Raw genomic sequence first — 19,582 nt, forward strand, 5'->3', positions numbered from 1 at the left:
TCAAAATGTAGGTTGTGCATTAAGCTCACTAGGAGCTTAGCACTCTCTCTCTCTCTCTCTCTCACTCTTTTCTTCCTATGCATTAACCACTACAGTTATAATAATAATAATAATAATAATAATAATAATAATGCAGAATTTAACTTCTCCAAAAATTCAAAGGTTTCAGTGATGAATGGAAGTGTGAACAAAATAAAAATTGTTATATATATATATATATATATATATATATATATATATATATTATATATCTGGTTAAAGTTCTACACCCAGAATCCAGCTGGAAAGATATATATATGTGTGTGTGTATATATATATATATATATGGGAGAATATACAAAAAATAACAACAGACGAGGACAGGTGGTGTAAATAACAAAAGTATATATTAGTATGACGCTCGGGAATACGGAAAGTCTTTGACGTTTCGAGCTACGCTCTTCAACAGAAAGAATACGGAGACAAGGAGAAAAACACGGAGAAAAAAAATTGAATAGTGTTCAGTCAACGGTCAATCATAATAATGGCCGATCATAACAATGACTGACCGGAAGTTAGAAATTCTTATTTCAGGAGAGCTATATATATATATATATATAGAATATTAAATAAATAAAAATAAATTCTTTTGCTTTTATACAGAGGTCAGCATCCAACATTAGTTTAGTTAGTTGCTGGACTGATGGAGCAGGGTTTGAAGAGATAAGAAAGATACAATACACTTTAGCTGTTTAATCAAAATATTTGGCCAACAGCCAGGGGCCGAGGCAGAGAGAAAGCTCTCCTTCCTCCACACCCACCACCTTTAAGGAACAAAAATATACAACTGTAAGTAAAACAACAGGGACTCATTTACCGACAAAAATACTGGAGATGACTGGATACTATAATATATATATGTATATATATATATATATATATATATATATATATATATATATATATATATATAATACATTTGGATTTTCACAAAACTCAACAGAATGTAGTAGAGTTTACTTGTTTGAACTGGATGATTCACTTAGTCACCACTCAGATGATTTATTTGTCACTGTATGTCATTGATAGAAAGCAAAGGACTTGTCCATAAGATAAAGTTTGAGCAGCAATAGAGCGAATCATCCATTCTGAATTGGGGTTAACGGGAGAGAAAGAGAGGAACAGGGGAAAAAGAGATGTGTTCTGTCTAGAAGTGACTGCAGGCATGCATGTGGGGAGGGCTGGAGGATTTAAAAAGTTGACAGAGAACTAAAGAGAAAAAAAAAAAAAACAATTCTAACAGAAGGCATGAGGTCATAGATTTCTGAGAAGTGAGTTGATGCAATCAACCCTCAAAGATTGAAAAGTGAAGATGTCTTCTTTGACAGGACTTAATAATAATAATAATAATAGTAATAATAATACTTTTTAATATAGGCAGAAGGCCTGAAATTTGGGCAAGGGAAAGGGACTAGTTGATTACATTGACCCCAGTGTTTCACTGGTACTTAACTTATCGACCCTGAAAGGATGAAGGGCAAAGTCGACCTTGGTGGAATTTGAACTCGGAACGTAAAGATGAACAAAATGCCGCTAAGCATTTTGTCCAGAGTACGAATGATTTTCTGCTAGCTTGCCGCCTTAATAATAATAATAATAATAATAATAATAATAAACCATTTTTTTATAGGCACAAGGCCTGGAACTTGTGGGGAATGGATTAGTCGATAACATCCACCCCAGTCCTCCTTGACTGGTACTTAATTTATCAACCCTGAAAGGATGAAAGGCAAAGTCAACGTCGGTGGAATCTGAACTCAGAATGTCAACACAAACGAAATATCACCAAGCATTTCACCTGGTGTACTAATAACTCTGCCAGCTCACTACCTTTATAATAATAATAATAATAATAATAATAATAATAATAATAATAATAATAATAATAATAATAGCAGCCTATTTTTAAGTTAGAGAAGAGACTGTGTGAGTGTGTATGTATGAGAAAGAGAAGAGAAAATAAGTGTATGAGGAAAGGGAGAGAGGTGTGCAAGAAAAAGGGGAGTGTGAAATGTGAGAGACAGAGGTGTGTTTGAGAAAGAGGGGAGAGGAAGAGATGTGAAGAAGAGGGAAAATAGGTGTGTGAGAAAGAGGTGAGAGAGATGTGTGGAAAAGAAAGATGTTTGTGAAAAAGAGAGCAGAGGGAGGAGTGTGTGAGAAAGAGGGGGAGATGTAATAAAGAGGGAGAAAGAGATGTGAAAAAGGAAAAAGAGAGAAAGGTGTGTGAGAAAGAAAGGAGAGAGGTACGAGAAAGTGGGGAAAATAGGTCTAAAAGAAAAGGAGAGATGCAAGAAAAAAGGGGAGAAAGTGTGAGAAAGAAGGGAGAGAAGTGTAGGAAAGAGATGTTTGTGAAAAAGAGGGGAGCAGGAGAAGTGTGTGAGGGGGATAGAGATGTGAGAAAGGAGAAAGAGAAAGAGAGAAGTTTGTGATGAAGAGAAGAGTGAGAGAAAGACGTGAGAAAGAAAAAGGGGCAAGAAAATCTTTAATGGGGTTGGAGCAGCGGGGTAGGGGAAAGAAAGAATCCAAGAAACAGAATTTGCAAGAAAAGAAAAAAGAAAAAGAAAAAGAAAAAGAGTAACAGAAAAACATAAAACAAAAGTTCATCCCACTAAAATTCATTATTATTACAAACATGATAAATTATTGTTAAATTGTTTACTGATACGAAGACAAACTAGTGGCAGCATATCCTTGAATGATACGCCACACGCACAAAATAAAAAATAAATAAAAAAAAAAATCACTGATTTAACATCTTTACTACAGAATTGCGCAATCACACATTCCAGTTTAATAATTATATAATAATAATAATAATAATAGTAATAATAATACTAATAATAATAATAATAATGATAATAATAATAATAATAATAATAATAATGATAATAAAGGCCATAGCTTATGCCATGACTGAAATTGATATATATATAATTATTATTGTTACATACATATCTATATAAATATATATATACATATATATATATATATACATATATATATATATAAATGTATGTATGTATATTTGAAAAAAGCCTATAATTGGAATACAAGTCCTTTTAAACAATTTGCAAAATTATTAATTACATAGGTTGCATACTAGATGTAGTCCGTTGAATTTGAGTATGGCAATACGCACACTCGGTGCACTTTGGTGCACAAACTTCACATGTAACAAAGTGTTTGCATGGTATTAACGTCACAGTTCGATTCCGTTCTTTGCATACAATACATTTTCTAGAGCCAAAGTGATACAACACCTGGAAAAAAAAAAAGAAAAGAAATAAATAGATAAATAAACAAACAGACTGTATTTAGAAACTTTTCAAATAATTAAGAAATCAAAAAAAAAATTTTTTTTTTGTTGTTATTTTTACAAAGACAGATGGTTCTGGGTTCAGTCCCACTGCGTGGCACCTTGGGCAAGTGTCTTCTACTATAGCCTCGGGCTGACCAAAAACTTGTGAGTGGATTTGGTAGACAGAAACTGAAAGAAGCCCGTCGTATATATGTATGTATATATATATATATATATATATATATGTGTGTTTGTGTGTCTGTGTTTGTCCCCCCCCCCCAACATCGCTTGACAACCGATGCTGGTGTGTTTATGTTCTTGTAATTTAGCGGTTCGTCAAAAGAGACCGATAGAATAAGTACTAGGCTTACAAAGAATAAGTCCTGGGGTTGATTTGCTCGACTAAAGGCGGTGCTCCAGCATGGCCGCAGTCAAATGACTGAAACAAGTAAAAGAGTAAACAGCAAATGCCCTCACCCACCCATACTTATCTTCTGAAATCTGAAAGCAAAATTTGGAGCAAGGTTAAAATTTTCCCCCAACCTCACCCTTCAGTTGAACCCAGGTGCAGGCAGCCTTTTATGAGAAGCAAGTGGCAGGAGCTCAACACCTGAGGGCTGCACGACTAAGAATTTTCGAGGTAAATATTTCATTTAGGCATGGATTCTCGAAAAGTCTGTGGGTCAGTTTGCCCGTGACTGGTTTAACCTTTTGCCTGTCCAAAACATCATCATCATCATAGTCTTAACGTCCGCTTTCCATGCTAGCATGGGTTGGACGATTTGACTGAGGACTGGTGAACCAGATGGCTACACCAGGCTCCAGTCTGATTTGGCAGAGTTTCTACAGCTGGATGCCCTTCCTAACGCCAACCACTCAGTGTAGTGGGTACTTTTATGTGTCACCCGCACAAAGGCCAGTCAGGTAGTACTGGCAACGGCCACGTTCAAAATGGTGTATTTTATGTGCCACCCACACAAGAGCCAGTCCAGAGGCACTGGCAACGATCTCGCTCGAAAATCCTACGAAGGCAAAACGTTTTCATAATTTTCTCTTAAACGTCCCTTCTTGTTGTGAGTGATGTAAAACTTTCCTTTCATAAGTCTCAAGTTAATCAGGTTATTGAATGATGGCATGGATGCAAGATATATTTAAGGAAATATGTCCCATGCGTCACATGTGATATACAGGACAGGCAAGAGATTAAAGAAACTTAAAACACAATTTTTATCATTCTTGGCACATGTCCTCAGGCTGACACCCAAACACTCTGAAATATCCATATTAGAGCTTCTGGGGCAAATGCCAAGCAGGACAGCTTGTTTCCAAATTCTTGTCAGAGTGAATTGCGTCATGGTGCTGTTTTTCTCGCAGATGGTGCCCAACTGACCTTACTATACTGTGTAGTCAACAAAATCAAAAACAAACAATGCGCATGCATGAAATAAAAAATATAAAATGCCGACAATTTACCCATCACACCTTGTATGTATGTATGTGTGTGTGTGTGTGTGTATATATATATATATATATATATATATATATATATATATATATATAGAGAGAGAGAGAGAGAGAGAGAGAGAGAGAGAGAATGTAGAGATAAAGGGGAAGGACAGAGTAATTTTTTTTTTAACCAACAGAAAGGTGTGCAACCTACCTCATCCACATGTTTACTCTCAATTCTTAATTGCTGTTGAATTTGTTTAAGTTGTTGAAAAGCAAGGTGATCTAATTCGTTGCTTTGAGAACAGAGTGGAAAAGAATTGAGAGAAGACCCAGATTTAAGCTTTTCCACTTCCATTTGCAGTGTCTTCACACGACTTAATGCCTGTAGGTAAACAAAGAAAACAAACAATCTTTAGAAACTCTATGACGCTTACCATTAATAATCCCTGGTGCTGTAAACACTACTTCCCTTATACAAAAAAAAAGACAAAATTGAAAGTTGGGATGAATTCTTAAGATTACTCTCAACAATGTTAGTGCAGACACAACTAGAACTGAAGGTCACTGCTGAGTTTTTGACAGTTGAATAATTTATATAAGTATATACATGCATATTATATATCTGGTACCTCATCATCGAAGGCGCAATGGCCCAGTGGTTAGGGCAGCAGACTCGCGGTCATAGGATCGCGGTTTCGATTCCCAGACCCAGCGTTGTGAGTGTTTATTGAGTGAAAACACCTAAAGCTCTACGAGGCTCCGGCAGGGGATGGTGGCGAACCCTGCTGTACTGTTTCACCACAACTTTCTCTCACTCTTACTTCCTGTTTCTCTTGTGCCTGTAATTCAAAGGGTCAGCCTTGTCACACTGTGTTACGCTGAATATCCCCGAGAACTACGTTAAGGGTACACGTGTCTGTGGAGTGCTCAGCCATTTGCACGTTAATTTCACGAGCAGGCTGTTCCGTTGATCGGATCAACTGGAACCCTCAACGTCGTAAGCGATGGAGTGCCAACAACAACCCCATCATCAATTTACAGCTCCAACCAACCCCTTCTAAAATGTGAGTTGTTATGAAGCTCCACTTCAGCAAGAAACCTGTTCTGCTCTGACCCTTTTCTCATTAGTATAAATGATACAAGTTTATTAATGCTGCATTTTGCAGTAAACTAGGCTGGAAGCTGTGAGCACTTGAAGTTTCTGCTCATAAATTAGTGTGGATTAAAAGAGGTTCCACATTGTCAGTGTCTGGAAAGTCAGTGTTGTATCTGTACAATTTTTATGTTGTAAATGTATAAAGTCTATACATGACTGTGTGTACATTTATATCACTAAGGAAATGACCAATAAATTGATGGGTTGAACAAAACTCATCATTTAACGTCCGCTTTCCATGCTAGCATGAGTTGCACGATTTGACTAGGGACTGGCGAATCAGATGGCTACAGCTGGATGCCCTTCCTAATGCCAACCACTCTGAAAGCGTGGGTGCTTTATACGTGCCACCGGCACGAGGGCCAGTCTGGCGGTACTGGCAATTTTGTGATATTTAGTCTGCTATGTCATGTCACACTTAGGACTTAGCCACTCAACAATTGGAAATCAATAAACTAAGTATCTAACAAAGTATGAGGGCCAATGTAATAGACTAAAAGATGCCTTGAAAACAGTAGCTCTGCAATCTACAAAGCCACTGTCCAATGACTGACACTGAAAAAAACAAATAAACAAACCACTCACCTCATCCCTTTGTTTGGCAACAAGTTTCATTTTCCTAAGAGATTCTTCTTCTTCTTTTTTCCATGCCTCACAAGCCTGGATAGTAAACAGCATTTGGAAAGAAAAAAAAAGAAGAAAATAATCTTTTTTTTCAAAGGAGTATCTTAGAATAAAAATAACAAGTTGCATATTTTGTGATGTACAGGTCGACATAGTATAGAGTGTAAACATCTAGACACTATCATTATCTTTTCAAATCTTGCTGCTTTTTACATGGAACTTTTGGCTCTCTAAAGTAATGATTCCCAACTGTAGTCCATATAAGAATTTGTTAAAATTTATGTACAATATATTGATTACACTTCTACAATATACAAAATATCTTCATTTTTTTTTTAATACAATTCCTAATAATATTTAATTATGAAAATATAATTGGATTTTTTTTTTAAACATTGAATGTAGTGGGGCTCTGAAAGGGGTCTCAGGGAGTAGTGTCCTTGCCTTCCTGAGCTAGTTTTCCATCACATTTCTTAAAAATCATGGTAGAGGTCTTGGTTTTGGGACCACTCATGTCTAGAAACTGAGGTTGTGGGTAAGCAAGGGAATGCTCCTCATAGAAAATCCGGCTCCAAAAAAGCCTCATGATAGCAAAGGAGAATGGGCACCGGCCAGCCCAAAGGTTGGGGTGAGCTGCACCTGCCTACCTATGTTGCTGTGGCATTGAGGTAGAACTGGCAACCTCTGTTAACGGGGACAAAACCCAGATTCAAAACACTGATGATGATGATGAATGGCCAGGTAACCTTGTACTTCCTCTACAGCAAGACACCTGTTTCTTGTCTCCCTGTCTCACTATAACCTTTCGTCACCCAGGATTCACCTGAGTAAAATAGTAATCAAAGGGGTTCGTAGGTAAAAAATGGTTGAGAACCACTGCCCTAAAGCCATCTAGGTATACAAGTTGACCTACCTTTATTTGGTTGTAAATTTTGGTTTGAAAAATTTGACTTGTACACTAGAAAATATAGTAAATATGGCATTTTCACATGTAGATTAATCCTCATCATTTTGAATCCATTTTTTTCTTACTTAGGTTGGATGAATGAATGTTCTTCAGCACCATGTCTCATCACATGTTACAGACTCTCACCATTTACTTCATGAGAATGACCTGCACCACATCCTTCATTTTCAATGTCAATCTGCTATCAAGAAATATTGCACGTGTGTGCATGTGTGTATTACTGTCTCCTTACTTTGACATCACATAACGGTTGTAAATGGGTGCCTTCATCTTCATCATTTAAACAGTATCCTTCGTTTCTAATCTTCCCTGAAAAGCATGTCTGGTCATGAGGAAACATTACTTTGCCTGGAAACAGGTGACGCTTGGCAACAAGAAGGGCATCCAGCTGTAAAAATTCCATCTGATTTGTGTGAACATGGAAGATTAGGTGTTAAATGATGATAATAATCTACCTTTTGCTTGTTTCAGTCATTAGACTGCGGCCATGCTGGGGCATGGCCTTGAGGAATCTTTAGTTGACTGAATCAACCCTAGTACTTGTTTTTCTTTAAGCCTGGTATACTTATTCTATCAATCACTTTTGCTGAGCCACTAAGTTATGGGGACATAAACACATCAACACTAGTTGTCAAGTGGTGATGGGGAACAAACACAGACACAAAGATACACACACATAGATATACATACATACATACATACACACACACACACACATATATATATATATATATATATATATATATATATATATACACACACACACACACACACACACATATATGGATTTCTTTCAGTTTCTATCTACCAATTCCACTCACAAGTCTTTGGTTGGCCCAAGGCTATAGAAGACGCTTGCCCAAGGTGCAATGAAGTCAGTCTGGACCCAGAACCATGTGGTTAGGAAGCAAGCTTCTAACCACACAGCCATGCCTGCACCTATAACCTATGCTGTATATGAATAATTCAACTTAGAATGAAGAATCCAAAGTACAAAGTTTAAATATATAAATATAGTATAAACGACAAAAGTGGCTTTACCATTTATCCTTACAAATCCAATAAAATAAGTACATACAAAGCATTTGGGTTCGATGTAACCAACTAAACTCTTGGAAGCTGTACTTGAGCACTGTCATAGTCCATTGATCTGGACCTCATAAAAGAATAAAAGAGCTTGGCATATTTTAAAGAATTAAATTTAAGCAGCATACTCACAGATTTTGCTTGAACATAAGCTTCTTCCCTGCGAGTTAAATAACTGCGCAAATTCATCAATTCTTCTTTTAATTTGAACATTTCTAAAGGTTGACTATTTGTATATGATGAAGAGTATAAAGGTGAATGTGGCCCACCACCACTCTGTGGTGACATTGAATTTAGCTCAGTATAAGCAGGCATAGCAAACATTCCTGGGTTTGGTTGACTTAGGAACGCTGCAGCAGTCTGGGAAAAAGAATTAAAAAACAAAAAAATCATAAGAGATGGTCTATTTTTTTTCTTTTTTTTGCTGATACAGGAATAGGTGGAATTCTAATTTAAATATACTATATAATGCCTTTTTTTATTATTATTTTTTGGAATTTTCAGAAAATTATTACAAACTTGGGATCTTTCCTGTTTGGCTGACATGGTTAATTTCTGTTTAAATTAGTTTCATATTCAGTGTAACGAAACAATGCCATGAAAATCATTTTCACCATAAAATCACTAAATAAAGAATTATTATGTATATATATATATATATATATAGATAGATAGATAGATAGATAACAAAAATCAATTTTTACTTGATCCAATGGCTCTGCAGGAACAGTTTTTGGTTGCTGGGTCAAAGGAAGCTGTGGTATTAGCCCGGCAGGGGTTGTGCTAAAACTACCAAAGGGGGAGGTTGGTGACTGTGACAGACTGCCAATGCTGCCTCGTTGGATACCACGAGGAGGAATACTAACCGGAACAGATGTGGCTCCAAAGCAACCTGAAATAGAGAGAGAGAGAGACACAGTTTTACAGTATTTCACAAAACACACCAAGAGACAATGAATAAATATGTAAGCATGTATTTAGGAGATAGATATTGGTTAAGTGGTAAAGGAGTTCATTTCAAAAGCTTGTGGTTTTAGGTTTTACCTTATGCAAGTGTCATCTGCTATTGCCGTGGAGGGACCAATACCTTGCAGGGGAAATGTGTGTGTGTATATACATTTCTCAAAATGCAAGTGTGGGACTGCCCTGCTTGGTGTAGCTGTATGAGCAGAGGTGCCACCTCCTACAAACAAAACAGGATTGCAGGAGCACAAAGAAAATGTGAGCTGTGCAAGTCCAGAGCCAACTCCAATGCCCAACCTGCAGCAGAACCTTTTGAGCATGCAGTGGCCTGATTGGTCACAGCCAGACACCCTGACCCGTCTATTTCTCTCATGCGTTCTCCTTGGTCATTGTCAACGATGACAAACATTATTATGTATAGTTTGTGCGTGTGCATATATATATATATATATATATATATATATATATGGATGGCAGTTATGGCTTTTCCCAGTTGAGGTTGGCTGTAGGGGGCTCCTTGCCCAGTTGAGGTTGGCTGTAGGGGGTTCATTGCTTACAGCCATTGGAACGAGAGGAAGGGTGTGAAGGGTGATGTGTGCAGGACGGGAGACAGCTGAAAGAGCTTCTTGTTGGCATTGGAGCGAGAGAGAGGAGTTAAACTGGAAGTCAGGAGGAGATGAGGAGCAGCGATTTGGCCACATCTGCTGACCCATCAATGGAAGGGTGTTTACAGTTCAGGGTTGAAAAACATCTGATGAACGTTGGATACCATCTGATGACAACAGTTCCCCCTGGCCAAAGCTCCATTCACTTTGGTGAATGGAAAAAGTATCTCTTTCTAGATATCCCATAAATAATGCAGTTTTTTCAATTGCATGAACTAAAAGTTGGAGGGGGATAAGATAAACTCCCTGCATCAACTTGCTATCAAAGCAGGTAGTAGTTTTACCTTGTCCTTATTGTTAGTGCAAGTTTTGAAGAGAGCAGTCCAATTTTAACAGTTATTCTTTCAAAGCTATAATGGAAGTGACAAAGGAGCATATTTGGCATATTGTGCTTTGTAAGTTCAATAAAGGCAACAACATTTGTTTGTCATCCACAATATGCAGTCCCAATTTAAAAAAAATTTTTTCAACAATTAGAGTAACTTGAGACATATGGAAGGGAAGCTTTATATCATTCAACAACATATGAAACAAGGATTAACTAAACAAGCATGGAGGTTTCAGACAAACTTATGAAAATGCTTCGCACAGGCAAAAGGTTACTGTCCATTTCCCCATGATAGCACAAGTTGGATGAGTGCTTATTTGAGATAGGACCCTAAGGCCAACCATAAGAAAGAAGTTCTGTGCATGTGTGTGCGTGTGCGCCAAAAGTCATGCACCAAAACATTTGTATTCATTGTTATTTTATTCAAGTGTTTTTTGAAACGTGCAATGTTTATACATTGAGATTTAATCTTGGTGCATGACTTTTGCACCCCCCCCCCACACACACACAAATGGAGATGAGATCTCCGCAAGCTAGAGTGATCTGGAAGAAACAAAAGAACCTGATACAAAATGGCAAGAGAATTCTGGTGCAAAACAATTTCTCTTGTGTTCAGAACAGGAAGGAATACATTCAGTACATCCTGTAAAGCTGTTGGTGACAGGAAAAAACAACAACAACAAAAAAAAAACATAACATACACAAACTAATGATAAGGACAGGGTTTTTACTGTTGTTGTATCAAATGATGAATGATCATGAGACAATGTTGCGGTGGAGCAGAGTTGTCTGCTAGTGCAGAGAAATGAAAATGATAGTAGTTGATCTTGGCAGAATTTGAACCCAGAACATAAACAGTAGGAACAAAATACCACAAGATATTTTGCCCAAAGCTCTGATGATTCTATCAATCTACTGCCCCCCCTCCCACACAACACCCTCTGTATCTTGTGTCTCTCTTGCAGATGACACCTTGTCTACATAGTTTGAAGAACTAAACAAAGGAAGAATTTGTAAATGTGAAAAGATATGTTAATAACAATAATAATAATGGTTTCAAATTTTGGCACAAGGCCAGCAATTTTGAGGGAGGGGTAAGTTGATTAGATTGAGACCCCAACCGGTACTTATTTTACTGTCCTCGAAAGAATGAAAGGCAAAGTGAACCTCTGAATGTAAAGATGGACAAAATGCCGCTAAGTATTTTGTCCAGCATGCTAACGATTCAGCCAGATCACCGCATTAATGATAATAATGACCTTCTTAGGCCGAGGGTCATAAATTTTGAAGGCAGGGACATCTGATCTGAGTAAACTCATGATTTAACTGGGACTTATTTTTATTTACAGTCGAATGAAACGCCAAGTTGGTCCTGGCCAGATTTGAACTCAAAACATAAAAGAAAGACACTAAATACTACATACTCTACTAATTCTGTTACTGCTAAAAAAAAAAAAAAAATACTGACTTCCAACAGAGGGACAAAGCCACATATTTTAGGGCAAAAACAATTGATCATACTGCCCCACAACCCCACCCTGCCCTGCTCAACTGGTACTTATTGAGATTTGAATTCAATGTAAATTGATGAAAGCATTTAATCTAGTTCTCTACCAATTTTGTGAAGATTATTGAACAAAAGAAGTCACAAAGGCTTAATCCATAACTTGGTTTAACACTGCCACTTGGTCTTTGGGTATTTTTAGCAGAGCCCACACATTCCACTGAAAGCATTTGGACCATATCTCCTCTTTGAAGCTATCTTTTTTTGTTCCTCCCTCTCACCAGTTTTCAAATTCCTGAAGAGATTTCATGGGAACTGTACTGGTTCTTGATAAAATGATAAACAAACAGAAACCTGTAGCACTTTTCAGCAAACCCATTTTCTAGATAATTATTTAACCCTTTAGCATCTAAACTGACCATATCCAGCTAAAATATTCTATTTGCTTTGTTGTTCAAACTGGCCAAATCTGGCCCCTCACAGCTACCCTACAATGTCATTCTAAAAATAAACAACCATGTCTTCAGAATCTTGAAGCTACTAGATAATTCATGATTAATTTGAAACAATGTGAATAAAGAAACATTACAATTAACCGAACAATCTGAATGCTAAAGGGTTAATCTTTTTGTAATCGTATTTCTAAGGACACATGCTCCCACTGTGTTCCTGCGATTTTTGAAATTAGTAATTTCAAGGGGTTTTAGTACAATGACTTATTATTAAGCTCAAGCTCAGGTCAAAACAAAACATTCTTACTAAAATTATAAATAATGGTAAGTTTTAATTTAAATGTGAACATTTTTAAAATGAGAGATTTTTCATCAAAAGAACAAGAGATGGTACCTAGCATATTGGTATTGAAAGGGTTAACAAAAAAATATATATATATTTCAAATCAACATGTGGGGTTAACTGGAAAAAAAATTAGCAACACTTTTACAAAACAAGTGTTATTTTGTTAAAGAACAAGTTAAGGTGTGTGTTTGTTGAAGAGAACAAGAATGAGTTACCTGTTCCAGATAATCCTGTACTAAGAGAACTGCTAACAGAATTAGAATCCTCACGGTCCAATTCTTTATCAATACTAGAAAAGTCAAAATCATCCAGGCTAAGGTCATCAAGAGCACTACCTAAATATAGACAAAAAAAAAAAAAAAATTAGAATAGGGACGTGTAAACTTTTTTAAGCCATTTCTTATAATGGTTTCTTAATCCATTCTCTAATATCTACCTATTGTCAAAGTGAAATGGATGGAAGATTTAAGGTATCAAACTACCTGCTCTTGTGCCAGGAGATCTTACCTTATAGCAGGCATTTTGCTGTGTCTGCTGTGCAAGATTATTATTATTATCATTATCATTATTATTATTATTATTATTCTACCTGCCTCAGATAATCTAAGAGCAGAATAGAATAAGTACCATGCGTTCTTGAATCTTATTTAACTGACATACTTATTTATAAAGGCAGCAATTTAATCTTAATGATTATATAATTGTAGATACTTTATTGTTATATGACTGATTACTGTTAACATACTAATACAGTGTCTACAGAGTAACTATCTGAAGTAGATTGCTAAAATTGAAAGGAGGGACATGTTAAAACTGAAAGATGAGACATGCTGAAATTGAACTCCAAGACAGTAAAATGTACAAGGCAGTACACCAAAACGTACAAAAACAGGATGGTAAATTCAGAGATTTGAATATAGGAGCAACATGAAGTTTAAAAAAAAAAGAAAAAAAACATTCAAAAACAGGTAGAAGCACCCATGTTTCTAATAAATGAAAGAAGAGAACAAGTAACACATGCCTGAGAGAATGAGTAAAAAAAAATTTTTTTTTTTTTAAATAACAATGGAATTCTTTAAACTTTTTGTTACAATATTTCTGTTGAAATAAATTGCCTTTGATACAAATAATTTTGAAAATAAAGAATTTACTAAAGTAACTGTCATTATTGATACAGTGTTTGGAATATAAATTAAGATATTTTGAGAGAAGTTTTTTAATTTAGATCAGTTTAAGGTAGGGATTTTGTATCAAAGAACCAGGGGTAGTCTCAGGTGGGTTGGTACCAAAAGAGTTTAACCCAACATTAAAAATTACATATTTTACTTAAGAGAAAAATTATTTTTATAAATCTTATTACAAAATAAATTAATTTTTGTATAAAAATTTGTAGGATGAAGATACTTCTCAAGTCATATAGACTCACAGAGCCAGTTTCCCAATTTCTGTGGTGCATATATCCCCCACCGAATGGGATGCTCATTTTGGCCAGCTGAGTGGACTGGAGCAATGTGAAATGAAGTATTTTGCTTAAGGACACAACACATCACCTGGTGTAGGAATCGAAACCACAATCTTACGATCATGAATCCAACACCTTAACCACTAAGCTATGTGCCTTCAACATAAAAAAGTGCAACATAAATAAATTCAAATTAAAAAAGAATTTTTAATTTCGTTTTAAAATTTAAAGTTCAGAGCATATTTTCTTTTCTTGCTTTTACTAACAGAACATGGTTTCTGTGTCACAATTCAACAGATAAGAATAGGTGGGGGAAAATAACATGCACTCAGTAAGTTCTGAGAAAATATTTATTCTAAGCATCATTTAGTTATACTTGAAATTTTTTTTTAAAAAAGCATCATAAAGTTAGTAAAACAGCTTTGAATGAAATAACAGGCAACATGACATGACTTACCTACAACAGATTCAACAGTTTCACCAGGAGGGTAAAATGATGGAGCATGTGGAGACATATTTGATGTAGAAGGGTTAATAGGAGAAAGAGAACCACTAAAACTTTGATTAAAATTATGCAGTAAAACTAAATTTTGTTTCCTTGTAGCTTTTTCACTAGTATCTATAGTCAAATCATTTTCTATAGCTTGTAACTGTTGCCGAAGTTTTGCCTAGAAAAAAGAAATAAAATAAAAGAATAAGAAAATGCAAGGTTAATGTTTACATAAAATTTTAACTGTTTTGTCCTATTAATCTCAGTTTTAAATGTAAATATTGTCTGGTGCCTTGCTGTACTCAAGAAGACCCATACTATGCAGCAGAAATGTTAAGATCAATCTTTCTGGTGGCGCAAAGCACTTATGGTGGTGCCATGTAAAAGCACCCAGGACACACACTGTAAAATGGCTGGCATTAGGAAGGGCATCCAGCTGTAGAAATTAATGCCAAATCAGCCAACACAGGCCAACATTGACAATGGACATTAAATGATGAAGATTCAACCAATATTAGGAATAATAATCAATGCGGTGACATGAATCAGTGTCTAACAAATAAGTGAGAGGTAAAAAACAGAGCACAATTTTAACACTTTAGCACTGAAACCAACCACATCAGGCTTAGATATTCTACCAAGTTTCTGTTCAAACCAGCCTCTCACACCAATCCTACAAGGTCATTCTAAAAACACCATATTTTGTGCAAGTCAACATGGTATGTAATGCAAATATTCAAGCATCATCTCTATCATCCCAAATCCTGCTGCATTTCACATGGCTTTTGGTCCTTCAAAATCATCTTGGTGTATAAGTTGACTGAGCTTTTTTCAAGTGAAGGCGTGTGGCTTAGTGGTTAGGGCATTTGGCTCATGATCGTAAGGTCATGAGTTCAATTCCCGGTGACGCGTTGTGTCCTTGAGCAAGACACTTTATTTCACGTTGCTCCAGTCTACTCAGCTGGCAAAAATGAGTAGTACCTGTATTTCAAAGGGCCGGCCTTGTCACACCCTGAATCTCCCCGAGAACTACGTTAGGGGCACATGGGTCTGTGGATTGCTCAGTCACTTGCACGTTAATTTCACGAGCAAGCTGTTCCATTGATCGTATCAGCTGGGACCCTCGTCGCCGTAACCGACGGAGTGCTCCTAAAAGCTTTTTGCAGCTGTAAATTGTGGTCTGAAAAATTCAACTTGTATGCCAGAAAATGCAGCAAGCAATCACATCATTGACACCTTGAAGCTACAAGATAATGCATGTTTAATTCAAAGCAACGTGAATAAATAAGCATTACATTTGACAGTAATTTGAATGCTAAAGAGTTATATTATAGTAATTTCTTTTTGAGAAAATGCATTTAAAGAATTTAAATTAAGCTTTAATAAAGATTCAGGGGGGCTTTTTTAAGCAAAATATATAAAAAAAAAGAAAAACTCACTTGGCCTTCTTCTCGAGTTGAACTAAGAGTTCTCTGGTATTGCCCTGGACTACCATTGTCTGAGTTAATGCTACTAGAAGTACTACTTGTTCGACCCTTTCCTATAGGTTCCGGAAGTGGACTACTGGAGTGATTAGCATATCCTAAATTGTTTAACTAGAAAGGGGGGGAAAAATCAGATTATTGTCATTATCAACATTACAAATATGTAAAAATGTACAAAAATCAGTCTTATCTTAATTTCGAAAGTAATGAAGAATTTATTAGATTATATTTGGCATCATTAAACTGGTATTTTAAACTTCAATTTACAGAAAATTTTGATTAAGATCACTTCAAAACAGGCAGTTTGTATCATAGAAAAAGGGGCAGTCTCAGGCGGATTGATACCAAAAATGATCAAAGATGCTACTGCCATGATCACCACCACTGCCACTATCATTGTTGGCATTTTTATGTTCTCTTTTTCCATGCTGAGATGGGTTGGATAAGTCTTCTTGAGGCAGTGTTTTACAGCTGGACATTCTTTTCGGACACTAAACTACTTATTTTCAAGTAACATACTTTATTTGATGTCTTTGCATGCTAAACTGAACAGCAGGACAAATTGTTTATGCAGGACATAAATGCCACTGATATCTAAATGTTGTCAATGCAAAGACATACAAAGAGCCTTCTGTAATTTTCCATCAACCAAATTTCATTTTTAAGGCATTGGTCAACCCAAGGCTTTACTAGAAGACACATAGCCAGGATTTCATGTGGTTGTAAAAGGCTCTATACAACATAGCCACACTTGTCTCCTTTTCAGACAATGTACCTGGGTTTTCATTATCCAATCTATCATTCTTTTTTTTTAAGACAGTAGAGATAATGGAAATGAGATTTGTTTGACACTCTTCCTAACGCCAATCACTCAAGTGTACTGGTTGCTTTCTAGATGGCACCATCACCAGAGAGGTCACCAAGTAACTTGCAAGACAAGATCCCCTCAAGTGAGGTGGCTTTATGCCTGGTGGTCAGAGTTTAGAGCAAGATGTACATGACTACTGCAGTTGGAAAAGGAGAGGGGGGGAGAAAGAGAAGATGGTGAAGAAGATATTGAAGTACACCCTCAAATTACAGGGAAGTGAAAGGGGTACAACCTGGAGAAATACTTACTGTGTGAGAAATACTGTTACAACGTTCTTTACCAATTGGATCTGGAAGCTTTGGTGACTGGTTACCACCTATAGAATTAGAATCCTCCTGCAAAAAACCAAACAAACCAAGAATGTTCAATTCCATGTTTTAGACAAAATACACAGGTTTCAAATTTTGGCACAAGGTTAGCAATTTTGGGGAAGGGGGCGGCCACTTTACTGCCATCATATAATTGCTTTCTTAATTTTGTCTGCGGACATGTCCGATCCAGTTCCAGAGCCTGCGTCTTATTCCGTCACTGATCCTGTTGATGCCTGTTGTCGTTTCAATTGTCAGAATGACGCATGCGTACGAACAACCATGCTACATGGCAGTGAAACATGGGCTGTAACTGCTGAGGACATACGTAAGCTCGCAAGGAATGAAGCCAGTATGCTCCGTTGGATGTGTAATGTCAATGTGAATACCCGTCAGAGTGTAAGTATCTTGAGAGAAAAGCTGAACATTAGAAGCATCAGTTGTGGCGTGCAAGAGAGACGATTGCGCTGGTATGGACATGTGGTGAGAATGGAGGAGGATAGCTGCGTGAAAAAGTGCCACACCCTAACAGTTGAGGGAACCCGTGGAAGAGGTAGGCCCAGGAAGACCTGGGCTGAGGTGGTGAGGCAAGACCTTCGTACATTGGGCCTCACCGAGGCGATGACTACGGACCGAGACCTTTGGAAATGGGCTGTGCGTGAGAAGACCCGGCAAGCCAAGTAAGATCGTTGCCAGTGCCCCTGGACTGGTTCTTGTGCGGGTGGCACATGAGATGCACCATTTTGAGCGTGGCCGTTGCCAGTACCGCCTGACTGGCTCCTGTAGGATTTTCGAGCGAGATCGTTGCCAGTGCCCCTGGACTGGCTTGTGCGGGTGGCACATAAAAGACACCATTTCGAGCGTGGCCGTTTTCGTGCGGGTGACACGTAAAAGCACCCACTACACTCTCTGAGTGGTTGGCGTTAGGAAGGGCATCCAGCTGTAGAAACTCTGCCAAATCAGACTGGAGCCTGGTGTTGCCATCCGGTTTCACCAGTCCTCAGTCAAATCGTCCAACCCATGCTAGCATGGAAAGCGGACGTTAAACGATGATGATGATGATGATGATGATGAAAGAAATCTACCAAACAGTCAGAATGCCTTAAAAATTCGCCCTCTCAACTCCCTTTCTGCCCACCAGGGACTTACTGTAGATTTTCAAACTGAACAACGGTTTAACAATCTCACCAATCTTGGAGTGTCAACAAAAAGCAAGAACTAAAACAGTCCCTTCTCATTAAATAGTAACATAAATAAAAAGAAAATCCGTGAGTTTGAGAGAATGTGTATATATGTGATACAGAAAGTGTGTGTGTGTGTGTGTGTGTGTGTGTGTGTGTGTATGAGCATTTGAAGGAATGTGCATATGTATGTGTTTGAGAGAATGTGTGTTTATACATGTGCATGTGAAAGAATGTGTACTGTATTTTCCAGCATACAAGTTGAATTTTTCAGACCAAAATTCAATGTGAAATGCAGGATTCAAAGAAAAATGCAGGATTAGGAAGATAACGACAATGTTTTGGATGTTTGCACTAAATGTTTATGCTATCTACTATGTTGGTTTGTATCCTGCAAAATACGGAATATAATGGTTTGAGAAAATATGTTTGTTTGTTTGAGAAAGTGTGTACATGTGTTTGAGAAAATGTGTGCACGTGTTGGAAAGAAAGTATGTATATGTATCTTGACACCAGAACATTGTCAGAAAGCAGAGCTGCTGCAGAGATTGTGTTGTAGCTTTCTGTGCCTCATGGCATGGAGAGAACCAACCAACTACTTAACGTTCAAGAAATAAAGATAATGGTTAGTGCAGGAGATTGAGAGATTGTGCACATGTTTTGGGAGAATGTGTATACATATGTCACAAAGAATATGATTGAATGTGTCTATATGAGTGTATGTATGGAGACACAATGGCCCAGTGGTTAGGGCAGCGGACTGGCGGTCGCAGGATCACAGTTTCGATTCCCAGACCTAGCGTTGTGAGTGTTTATTGAGCGAAAACACCTAAAGCTCCACGAGGCTCCGGCAGAGGGTGGTGACGAACTCTGCTGTACTCTTCCACCACAACTTTCTCTCACTCTTACTTC

At 37.2% G+C, this 19,582-nt stretch overlaps 1 protein-coding gene and 1 long non-coding RNA gene across 4 annotated transcripts in view; one reads left to right on the forward strand and one right to left on the reverse strand.

The window, feature by feature from the left end:
* Window positions 1-1,983: 1,983 nt before the first annotated feature.
* LOC149131182 (uncharacterized) lies at window positions 1,984-2,373 on the forward strand. The gene is made up of 2 exons (XR_016238259.1): window positions 1,984-2,117; window positions 2,306-2,373. It is a non-coding gene; the product is annotated as an uncharacterized LOC149131182 (long non-coding RNA).
* Window positions 2,374-3,014: 641 nt separating this feature from the next.
* The window catches only part of LOC106881788 (RING finger protein unkempt), a 65,464-nt gene continuing 48,896 nt past the window's right edge, over window positions 3,015-19,582 (reverse strand). Inside the window, exons 8-16 of one of the 3 annotated variants that reach the window (XM_089341310.1) lie at window positions 17,430-17,516; window positions 16,269-16,424; window positions 14,797-15,007; window positions 13,093-13,212; window positions 9,324-9,511; window positions 8,752-8,979; window positions 6,528-6,602; window positions 4,998-5,168; window positions 3,020-3,299 (exon numbers count right to left, since the gene is read on the reverse strand). In XM_089341310.1, coding sequence (XP_089197436.1) covers window positions 3,123-3,299; window positions 4,998-5,168; window positions 6,528-6,602; window positions 8,752-8,979; window positions 9,324-9,511; window positions 13,093-13,212; window positions 14,797-15,007; window positions 16,269-16,424; window positions 17,430-17,516 — 1,413 coding nt within the window. In that variant the 3' untranslated portion in view covers window positions 3,020-3,122. Of the gene's footprint in view, window positions 3,300-4,997; window positions 5,169-6,527; window positions 6,603-7,610; window positions 7,922-8,751; window positions 8,980-9,323; window positions 9,512-13,092; window positions 13,213-14,796; window positions 15,008-16,268; window positions 16,425-17,429; window positions 17,517-19,582 lie in introns of those variants that run through there. The other 2 variants (XM_089341311.1, XM_089341312.1) reach the window with 2 other exon arrangements.

Source organism: Octopus bimaculoides, chromosome 24 (assembly GCF_046866305.1).
Source record: "Octopus bimaculoides isolate indiv1 chromosome 24, ASM4686630v1, whole genome shotgun sequence".
Taxonomy (NCBI): domain Eukaryota; kingdom Metazoa; phylum Mollusca; class Cephalopoda; order Octopoda; family Octopodidae; genus Octopus; species Octopus bimaculoides.